Here is a 12,065-nt window from a genome sequence, read left to right as displayed (position 1 = left end):
TTCCACCCCACTTTGGTGGCTCTAATGGACTTGCGCTACACCCCTGTCATCTCTTGTTCAGATCTCTCTCTGTATTTGACAATAAAGAAAACAAAAGACATCCAGCTCTCATTGTAGACTCCAGCTTGTCCAAACCCTTCTCTGATACTTCCCAAGACATACCATCTTTCATGCTCCCTGGCCAGACTTCTCATCCAAGTTGCTCCTGAAGACAGACCAGGGCCTTTCTGAGCAAAGAGGAAAAAAAAGCATTTGGCTAACGCTAATGCTTCTGCCATGACGAAGTAATTTCTGTGGAAACATCCCCTTTCACATCGCTCTAAATCCCAGGCCTCTCTGTAGTTCTGTCTCCAACAGAAAGGCTCATGCTCTTGTTCTCCATCCTGCCCCAGCCACTGAGGCATGAAGTCATCAAAAGTCATCAAAAAGGCATTAAGATGATCACAGGCACTTTTAGCTGTGACCAAAGAATCAGGACAATTACCCCGAGCTACGGGAGGCCAATCCGCAGTACAAACTTCACTGTGATAAGAAACACACAGTGTCTCCATGTCCGCCATGAACCTGCACGGAGTTGGGCTGTTCTCAGTCACATCCCCTTGCCACCCCACTCACAGACAGGTCTCACACCCGCCTGCTCATAAAAGTTTCGCCTTTTTTTTTTTTTTTTTTTTTTTTTTCCTTTAAGTCTTTTACATTGCAACAGTACTGAATTTATGTTTAGAATTGGTTTTAGACTCTGGAAGGTCCTTGTGAATGACAGTAAGTTGGTGAGTTCAGGTAATAAGCCGTGATGACTGGGGAAATCAGTGTGGGAAGGAGAACAGTCTTGTTGATTCATTTTCAAAATGAAAACGCATTTCATTTTGCAAAACAAAAGAAAAAAAAATAGAATTCAAAAGAGGAGGCTGTCTTACACGCTATAAAACAACCGTGCATCAAAAAGTAGTGTCCTCTCACACAAAGGGGACTTCTTGTTGAGCTGTAGACAAACTTGAATGTCACAAGCTCTATACTTCACATTGCCACCAGGAAAAGCAAATACCAACAACTTTTAGGGACAGATAAAAGCAAACAAACAAACAAAATGGTAAGAATGCATCACCTAGAAAGAGAAATTCTTTCTAAAACTTCCAGCGAAGCTGACCATTAGCTACTCAGCCCGCGGAACAAGCTTCAGCGGCTGCGAGCGAGCACCACAGCCCCTCCACGCTGCTTCCATGAAGAGGCCCAGGGGAGACCCGAGCGCCGGGGAGCGGCACAAAGGCATCGTCCAGGGGGCTGGACAGCACAACTACTAAGTTCATCCAGAAACTGTCTGAGAAACTTTTAAAATCGGCTGTGGAGGACTTGGGCAAGTTCAAGAGTAGACAGCAAGAAATGCCAGCTCCCCTTCCTAAGATTGGGCTGTATTTTCAGAAGAAAATATATTCTTTTCAAGAAAAAACATGAAACTTGCGAATAAATGTACATTTCAATGAATAATTTTCATTCTGGGAAGAGTCAGAAAAGGAAAATACAGGTTTCATGCTTCCCAGAGGAGCATTTGTCACTTACCCAGTCACTGGGTCGGGATCCCCTATGACATCCCACAGGCAACATGACCCCCTCACCTCAAGAAAACGAGATGCAGACTGCTGCGAGAACATTACATATTATATGGTATTTTTTTCCATATTCTCTGTTACAACAGCAATGCACAGATGGACCAATCTAAAACAATGTATAATGAATAGGAGATTTGGACAGGCAAGCAGACATTTCGCATGACAGACAGCATACGAGTTGCTGCTCTTTCAAAGCACTACAAATCTCCTCAGATAGGCCCATGTTTGGTCTGAATCCAGGTTCATGTTCAACTCAAGAAATAGTTTAAATTGTTCAATAAATTGGCTTAAGTGTAGGCAAAACATATTTTGTTTCTTCATAAAAGTTCATCTGAATTTCACTCAACACTAGTCTACATATAATTTTATTTTATAATCGGTTACCAAAGGTTATGCAAAACCATCAAATCAACGTCAAGTATGACTACACCCCACTTCACCAATGGCAAAATCAAGCTTCATATGTCAGTTTTTCAATGTTTATGACTCTTTAAAAAGGACATCTACCAATAAATGACAGGTATCCTTGCCAGCAGTTTAGGATATACTAATTTTAAAATGAAAGAGCATCTCCCACATTTATACAGCTGCTCAAAGACAGACTTCAAAAAAATGTAAAGGACCTTTACAACGTGTTCAAAAAGTTGGATTAAAAGATATTCACTAACTTGATTTATTATCCCCGTGTAAAACACGGCAAAACCTTCCAGGAAAACAATTCTGAAAACATAGGGAAATCAGTGACCATTGGATAAAATACTGTGCTATGGGAAAACACAAACACTTTTTCCCAGGCTGTGCTGCTGAGCTTTTCAGACTCTCTCAGAATCTCAGATGTGTCATACCTTCCCATGGGAAAAGAAACATTTTAAATGCAATATCAAAATAATAATAAGAAAATTTAAAAAAAAACATCGTCTGATGACACAACTCTCCTTTTCCTAAAACCTGTAACAATCCTATTTTCAAAATTCCTTTCCCACCAAATAAATTAAAAAAATAACATTTATGCCTAAGAAAAAAGTTTGCGGAACTAAATCCTAATTTTGTAAAGCATCGTTCATGGTTTACAATGTCCCCAAGGTATTCTACTATGTCCAGTTATATGAAGTAATAAAAATAAATAACGTTTTCTTCAGTTAAAAACCAAATTACTCCGTTATCTTTTCGTGCCTAAATTAACCAATAGTCATGTATTCAAAATGCAGTGAGAAAGCAATAAAAGATTCCTGATTATATATAAAGGACTAAAGAATCATAAATATGCTACAAGAGCTATGCATAGCTACCTACAAGAGCTATGCATAGCTACGTGCTTATTCTGCTTGTGAATGGAAAAGGAAGAAGGAAGGGTCTTCAAGGAAAGTAGCCAAAGGAAACTGCAGCAAATGTAAAAAGCATTTCAAGGCTATATTTAGAGGAAGACATTCTTCATACATTTGCCAAGCTATTCACGTCACTTCACACAGCATGTTTTATCCAGCTTTTTAAGTCTATGAGAGAGCGGGGCGGGGGGAAAAAATCTGGATCAGTTGCCAGAAATGGAAATCTTGCATTTATGTAGAGGAACAAATATTTTAAGCATGTGAATTCAAGAGTACTTTCCAAAGGGGGATAGGGGGGGAGAAAAGAGGAGGCAGGGTGTTAAAACTTTCTACAGATACCACAGAAGATTCTGCAGTATAAAGTTTGTAAGTAACATGACCTAGCATCTAATATTCCCTTTTGAGCTAGGCTCACTAGCCTTAGCTATATCAATAAAAATACTAAAATGAGTGAATTTCACTAAGTTCAAGTCTTCAGCTGGTGTAAACTAGCTGAAGACCTGTCCATGTTCATGTATATAGGATACATTATTTATATAAGCAATTACATATTTCTCCTCTATAATGAGGTAAATAACAGTCTAAGATGAATAAACAAACACCAAACACAAGCTCAAAGGTGAAAACAGAAACAAAAATACTCCAGTTTTATAAGAATATTATGATTTTTCTTTAACTTGTTTAGCACATGTCAGGAGGTTCAGCTATTTGCATAAAGAAATGTCAAGCATACGAAAAATATGTCAGTACCAGATGTAATGGTAATAGGAACAAACCACATGGAAATTTCCTGTTAGTGACCTTCTGGAGGGTGGGGATGGAATCAATTTGAGATACAGGACTGGTTTTACTTAAATTTATACAAATGACTTCTACAAAGTTTTTACCTTCATTCCCTTCTCCAGGTGGCTGATAAAACGAAAGCCCCAAAGATATGATGGCTGCAATTTCCAAGATTATAAGAGTCACATCCTGCAACGCTTCCCAGACTAGCTGTAAGAATGTTTTTGGCTTCTTTGGAGGTATAAAATTTTTTCCAAAAATAAGCTTTCTTTTTTCTAGGTCTGCAGCAGTGCCAGCTAATCCTGTAAATAAAATAAAATAAAATAAATTAAAATTGCAGTGCAATAGAAAATGCCCACTTATATCTGCATTCCTATAAATTATTTCTCCAAGAACAACTACAACCTGTACCACCTATGGCATATTAACAAATAGGTAGATTTTTCACTTAAATTTTGCTTTTGCGAGATGGTTTGTCCTTACATTCTGAACAGAATCCTTATGGACTCTATTTAGTACTAATCCCTTCCAGTTTTAATCATAAAAAAGTCTTTGAATTAGTAGGTTTACTTTAATAAAATATATATAAATACATACATACATGTAAGCAATGGCTTCTGAAAATAGATCATAAAGCACAAATAAATTATATTTGGGATGAAGTTGGAATAGCTGTTAGCAGCTTTTGGTAATATCAGTAGAAGCAGCATACATGTCTTTGTTCTGACCTCAGGTCAATGACCTCAAAGTATAAATCAATAAAGCACGTCTTGTTCTACTTCAAAACCACCTCTCTTGCTGCATGTGTACTGCCACACAATCGCTGGATTTCTGCATCAAATTTTTTTGAAGTGAAAAAAGACAGCCAAAGTGACAGGTTATACATGCAAAGAAAGTAAAAAGGAAATGATATGGTTCCTTAAATCGATATAAAAATGCATGTATTTTGCATGATACTTCAACTTAAGAACATTTCAATTTAAGGATACAGTGTAAGAACGTGCGGTGGCACTCAACAACCTACTTAGGTGCTTTTTTTCCTATTTTTAAATTATATTAATGTATGCACGTCTAGCGCCTTTTCGGGGGGCGGAGGGGGGGAAGACTTGCAAGTGTTAGGGTAGAATAACTGTGCCCATACACCACTCTCTGCAGCAGAAAGAGCTGCAATAAAATAAGTGGTTACACACACCTGCCAAGTAATATTTGATATCAGTTGGAACATTCACAAAACTGTAGGTTTTGAATGTGATCAGCAACGTAAAGTTATTCATGCTTGTTTACACTAACATGACACAACAAAAATACTTAAATTGAGAGTTGACCTCGGAGGACTACAAAGGTGCCTGCAAGAGAGCAAGAGGAAACGATCGATCCCACGCTGTAAGGATTCCTCTCCTTATGCCGTTTAGGGTAAGTCCTTCCCTCCCCCAAAGCATATCAACTCCTATAGGATACTTCAGGAGTGGAAAGTCCTATTAATAGCATCTTCAAGGTGCCAAGTAAAAAATCAGGATCCTAATGCGCTGATGGTACTCAGCATTATGTCTCGTTCGTTCAGGACTGGTGCAACTGCTCCCAGCAGTGTGCATGTGCCAGTAAGTCACCTCTTGGATGAAAGCACCGGGCCCAAGCGTAATTTCCTCAAGACCAAAGTGATGCTTTTTTGAACATATCAATCCTGCCACAGCACAGTGTCCTGATTTCGGCTGGGATAGAGTTAATTTTCTTCCTAGTAGCTGGTATAGTGCTGTGGTTCGGATTTAGTATAAGAATAATGTTGATAACACACTGATGTTTTAGTTGTTGCTGAGCAGTGCTTACACTAAGTCAAGGACTTTTCAGCTTCCCATGCTTGGTCAGGTGCACAAGAAGCTGGGAGGGAGCATAGCCAGGACAGCTGACCCCAACTGACCAAAGGGCTATTCCATACCATATGACGTCATGCTCAGCATATAGAGCTGGGGGAAGAAGAAGGAAGAGGGGACATTCGGAGCGATGGCGTTTGTCTTCCCAAGTCACCGTTACGCGTGATGGAGCCCTGCGTTCCTGGAGATGGCTGAACACCTGCCTGCCGATGGGAAGGAGTGAAGGAATTCCTTGTGTGTGCGCGGCTTTTGCTTTCCCTATTAAACTGCCTTTATCTCAACCCATGAGTTTTCTCACTTTTACCCTTCCGATTCTCTCCCCCATCCCACTGGGAGGGAGGGAGCGAGCAGCTGAGTGAGGCTTGGTTGCCGGCTGGGGTTAAACCATAACATACAGGCAAAGACATTGACTCACCTTTCACTTAAGGTATATAATTACAGCTGTTGTGTAGCTTCTGGCTCTTGGTTAACTCATCAAACTTTCATTTCACCTTCAGCTTCTAAGAAACGCTATCCTTCTCTCCCAGATAAAGGCATGCTGTAGTTATGATTACCTCACTTCATTTAATTTTCAGTACCTAGTGCTTAGTGACACTGTAACAGACAGGTTCCAGCTATTATGAAGTGTGTCTACATTATCCTTCATGATTCAAACAATAAAATGTCAAACCTCTCAGCTGCTCCATGAGCTCCCAGGCAGCTTCCAACACGGGGAAAACACTTCCCCCTATGAATTATGAATTGCAGGCTATAAGCCATTTGGGTAGTTGCCCTTCTGTGAACCAATGCAGATCACAGAACTTAGGACAACACATGTGAGAGATTAGGGGAGTCACCACTGATGGTATCTGATGTAGGGACAATCCTTTAGCAGAGACCAAACAAACGCAGTTTGATTAGCTTTCAGAGGTCTGCGAAGCCCTTCAACACAAGGAAGGATTTTCACTAAAAATGGCATGCACAATTTGCACGAGTCCCCCAAAATACAACCTACTCCAAATACAGCAGTGACTTCATATGTAAAGAGGAAAGTACATTGACAGCATTGATAGTGGTAGGGGTTTTTGGGAGAAATGTTCATATAATGCACCTACAAGTAGCAATACAAAACTCTGAAATAGAAAAAAATCAAAAGCACATTGGAAAGTGGAAGGAAGAGATGTCTGAAAAATGCCTATTTTCCAATACAGAACATATGTGCATGGTGGTGGGCCAGCGCCAGCAGGTAGGGAGACGACTGGGGACTCAACAGCATGAAAGGGATGGCTGAAATAGTACAGGAAATAGCCACAGTATTTTTCAACAATCCTAATTATATTTACCTAGACTTTGAAATTATGCTATATACTTTACTGTCAGGAGGCCATAAAAAGTACACATATCCTGTCCTATGTTACTGATCATAATGCACATATAAATACATGTACATACTGAGAAGCCTCCAAAGCAAAGAGAGATACTGCAACTCAAAGAGCTGCTTTTTCTCTAAGACAAAAATTGTTCATTTGGACACCTCAGAAATTTAGACACCATAAGGTTGAGGACTAGACTGAGTTTAAAGCATCTACGGTCACCATTATCTTCCAGATTATAGTCTAAGTAGCCTACGCTGGAATTCAGACAAATTTTATTTAATCGTGTTCTTTCATTTTTCTTAATAATACTATCTTCCTTAAGACCCATAAATAGACAAGGGTAAATTTTGTTCTTTTCTGTAAGTCTAGGTCTTGCTGAAATTAATACCAAGTCAGTCTCGCCTAAAAGTAAGAGCATATTCATCTTTAATTATCAAATGTTTTTTCTTGTAAATCATTTAGAAATGCTGGAAAACGAAATTCAATGTTCAATTCAAACAAAAAGGTTTCCCTTCTCCTGAGATCTGGCTATCACTCAAAAAATGGGTAAGCAAAATTTTGATGTTTTTTTTTTCTCTCACTCAACACCAGAAACTAACACACTCCTATATTGAGAGAGAGAGAAAGGAAGGGATGGATGAAGAAATCTGCAGACCAATTGATGAAATCACATAATAGTCCTAAGCATTACTGTAGAGAGAAAGTCAGAAAGGGGCAATAAAATACACAGAAGCCGAAGTAATACAGAGACACACAACTAAGGGAAATGGGATCGAGAATCCGAGGCAACGCAAGATGTTTATTTTGCAAAAGCTTCCATTAATTCTCAATACTATTGCCAGCACAAGGTATAATGGGGGCACTCCTGATCTTTTTCAAATAATCTGCTTTATTCAGAAGCATTATTTTAAATAGTACTAAAGGTGTTTTGAGCAAGGCTAACGTAATTGCTTGAAGAGGATTAGAGGTCACTCACACTTTCTGTCGCACTGGCAGATCTGCGGGATGCTGCTTCCCAGCTAGCGCGCGCTGACAGGCAGTACAGATGGTAAAAACGTCAATTAGCACAGCAAGATCTGGAAGCGGACATCTGTCCTCACCAGCACTTTTAACCAGGAGATGGCTTTCCTGCTGCTAGATTTTTTTATGTTTTTTTTTTTTCATATTAGACATACTGACTTCGTTACTATTCCTGAATATTTTTTAATTTCTCGCTTGTCCCTTAATTTAAGTAGAGTCCTGTGACAATAATGAAAGAACACTGCAAATGAAAGTAATTTGAAATATCATTTCTATATGGAGACATAAAACATCTAAGGAAGTGAAGAAGAACCGGTGGGGACTTAAAAAAAAAAATGAATGGAGATATCAGTTCAGTATGATTTCAGACTTCATATGTTACTGGCAAAAGAAGAAGCCTTCCGTCTTATATTCTGTGTGACAATAAGCCACAGACTGGCTGGTTTTATGTTCATGTGTCCACACAAGCACGAATTATTTTTTTTTAAGTGCTTTTCTACGGTGAAGCTGCACAACTCTTCTTTGCTTGACCCAAGTGTTTTAGAATGATATGCAGATTTGGGTTAAATTGATATACAAATAGTATGCACAGATTTAGGAGATATTGTGAAAACTTATTACTGATGCTTCCAGCACTTGAATAATTTCTTAAGGTTTCAGTTTCCAAAAATTTTCCCCAAAATTTATTTGGAATTTGTGGGAGAACAAAAGTGATTGCATAGAAAACATTTTCCACAATGTTGTGCAGCATATTAAATGCATTTCTGATTTCATCTGGCATGCCTTTATACAGAAATTGTTTTAATTGTTGCTTTTTTGGAGGGAGAAAAAGATTAAAAAACTGGAGAAATGCCACTTAATGAATTTTCTCTGTTCCTTATCTACATGTGTCAGCTACTGCATGCTGAACATAAAACCATCATTTCAATTAATGCTTCCTGGAAAATTGTATTTCTCTGACAGTCATCTCGACTGCAACCAAATGGACCATGACAAACAGAGAATTATTTTGATGCTGCAAAAAATAGCAAAAGCACATCACTACTAAAGCAACAATTAAAAAAACCCGTAAAACTTCTAAAAGAGTATTTCACATCCGCTTAAATTATTAGATGAAGAATGGAGAATTTACATTTGCACTAATTGTGCAAACAAACCATTCATTACTTACTTTCTTCTGTACATTTTCTGATGCATCCAGAAAAGTAGATAAAAATTTCAAACAGCAAAAACTGTAAACAATGTAATTTAAAAATCACAGCATACGTAACCTCAAAGGCAAAAAAATGGTTCAGCAAGGGAAGTAAAGGCTTTACAGTGATGCTGAACTGCTGTTGAATTTAACGCATAGAGGTAAACCGACTATTTTGGTTAGTGAACTCTAATGACAATTAGATATGACATGCATGAATTCTTCCTATGAGAACACAAGCCTATATTTTATCTCATGAGCTCCTATCACCCTGGTCTCAAACTCTGTTCTCAAATGATGAGCATTTCTAGCATCACATTACCTAGGTCTTCACAGAAACGAAAAAGTAAACCACCACAAAGTATCACCTTCACAATTATTTCATTTTCCTTGCCTTGTTTCACCAATTCCATTTATTTCACATTTAACTATGAAACAATCCCTGCCATTACTATTGCTACATGATGCTTTAGTACAACTTGCCCAGGCCCACCAACTTCTATAGCTCTCGCTTAGATTCTTAGAACTTCATAATGCGAATTAGAGATATTAGCCCAGTTACTGCTGTTCTAACATAGAAAATTCAAACCCACAATCTCATTCAGCATTTTTAGTGGGATTTTACTCTTTGGCTTTGGAAGCAAATTTCTATGCGCTATTTTGCTTTTCTCCCTTGAAAAAGCTAGAAGTGACAGCAAGCCTTTTTTTCTTCCACTTCAATCTAAGAAACATTATCTATCTAGTGAGTGAAAGCGCTCAAAAAGTCAAATTTTCAACTCAAATATAACTAGCAGATTTAGTTTCTGAGATCTGCCTTAGGAAACTGTCCCTAGCTAAGAAATTGGAGAAGGCAAGGAGACATGCACAGTAAACTAACAGATTACTGTTAGTTTTGATCAAATGCTAAGGAAGGTCTATTTTGTCCCTTACGTATAATGATGTCGTCAAGCACACTATGACATAATCCAACATCAGTCTTCATTATGTCATGAAGTCTTCATGGCACTTGTTTAAAGGGTGTCTAAGTAAAACAAACACCTGATTTGGTACCAGGTATGCCACATAAATATACGTTGCATTAACCTACCTGTTTTACTGACACAAGTTGATCTTTCTTTAAAAAGCTAAAACACACACCAAACGTGAAACACAAAGTGAAAACATCCACACCTAGAATGGATGCCTCTGTGGCCTCCCAGTTTCATCATGTATGTTGCTTGAAAAATTTTTGAAATTTTGTTTAGGCCATATTAAAATAAATTCAGTTAAGAGAATCCAGTCTGTCAGTAGGAGAATATTTAATGAGAGCATTTACTAGTTTCAGCAAGCTGAATTTGAATTTCACCAGTGAATGAACCTCAGTGAATAATAATTTTCTTCTAATCTCAGAACAACAAAGCTGTCTGTAGAGTGTAATGAATCTCATTACCTGTTTTCATTAATATCACTTGCTTACATTTGTTTACATAAATTTTAAGAAATTTGTCCCAAAATTAAAAGCCTTTGGAATTACAAATCATCTAGCACCTGCCCTGTAAACTTTATGCTGCTGGTGCTACTATTTCTACGAGTCCATTTGGCAGTGCTGCCAACAGACCCTTGCAGGATTTAGAACCTCCAATGCTTTACAGCCAGATCTAAACAGCCAACATCCAGAAAAGAGGGGCGGAGAAGTGGCAGAACCAGCAAATGAATTAACTCCCCTCCACTTCCTCATTAACCATCCTCCCTCTTCACATCGAACCGCTGGCCAAGTCACCGTGTCCTGCCCTCTTGAGTTCTGCCGCGGCTTCAGCTGCCACCCCACCGCACAGGGACCACCCTTCAGCGTCTGAAAAGCAGCAAGATGACTACAAAAACCCTCATATAAACCTCCCCTGTTAGAGGTTGCAATCAAAACTATCACTCTGAAGTCACACCAAGTACATAAATACATCTCTAAATCCATGACTTTTTAAAAAAAAAAAAGTAACTGAAGAGCTTAACATTCTTTCTTATCGACTGATACATCTAATGTAAATGTTAGGAACAACTTCAATTTCTACAATGAGTTTCTCTCTCTCATTCTCTTTCTAGCTATAGAAATGCATCAGCAACTTTATCTCAATTTTATGAGGCAGCAAAAGGCTGAAGTTCTTGCCCCAGACAGTTTGGTGGCAGTTCAGGGGAGTAAATTCACATCTCCTGGGATTCCTGATTTACACTCAGCTGCAGGATACCATGCAGGATTTATTACCACCAAGAAGCACCGAATGCTTCACAACGTTTCATTCATTTCCCCATCTAGCCATTTTGGTTTTATTTCTTCTATCTTCTTCTAATTTCTTTTTGAAGTAAAATTGCTCTGAAAAGAAGCTATTAACCAGGAAACAAATAATTTACATAAGATGACTAAAACCAGCAGAACCAGAAATAGTTCCCGATATGTAAGGTAGCCCAATTGCATAATAAGCTAATGACTGGACTGATGTGCAGTGCATAACCGTGAGCCGATATCAAAGCAACAGACAAGACATCAAATATTAAAGGCAAGATATGCATCGTAACAGATGACTAATATTTTTCTTGCCTAGAAAGACAACAAAAAGCTTTCTGCAAAGGCTGATAACAAAGCATTTGACGAGAACTGAAGGTCCAGTATGAAGAAAGAGGAATTAGGATTTCTTTTTGACAAATGTACTGCTGTCAGTGGGAGTACGGTTGTTGAGAGGGAAGATAATCATCCCACCAGAAATAATTTCTTGAGCTCTTACTCCACTCAATAATCGTTACACCATTTTCAAATGTCTTGTCTTGTTTACCAAAGGCTCCTGGAGATGTTTTTCTTTAGTTCTATCTTGATGTAGTATCAAGTACAATAAAGTCATTACCGATTCAGGGCAGCAATACTAATAAATACTAATAATCCAGTATGT

General features: G+C 38.3%; 1 protein-coding gene across 1 annotated transcript in view; it reads right to left on the bottom strand.

Moving 5' to 3' along the window:
• Positions 1–12,065, bottom strand: part of LOC104082893 (plasma membrane calcium-transporting ATPase 2-like) — a gene marked incomplete at both ends in the record, with an annotated part of 151,761 nt that overhangs the window by 97,939 nt on the left and 41,757 nt on the right. Inside the window, 1 exon segment of the mRNA XM_009586166.1 lies at positions 3,820–4,009. Within this exon segment, the coding sequence (XP_009584461.1) occupies positions 3,820–4,009 (190 nt within the window).

Source organism: Fulmarus glacialis, unplaced genomic scaffold (assembly GCF_000690835.1).
Source record: "Fulmarus glacialis isolate BGI_N327 unplaced genomic scaffold, ASM69083v1 scaffold1561, whole genome shotgun sequence".
Classification (NCBI taxonomy): domain Eukaryota; kingdom Metazoa; phylum Chordata; class Aves; order Procellariiformes; family Procellariidae; genus Fulmarus; species Fulmarus glacialis.
This window is presented reverse-complemented; position numbering and strand designations above follow the sequence as displayed.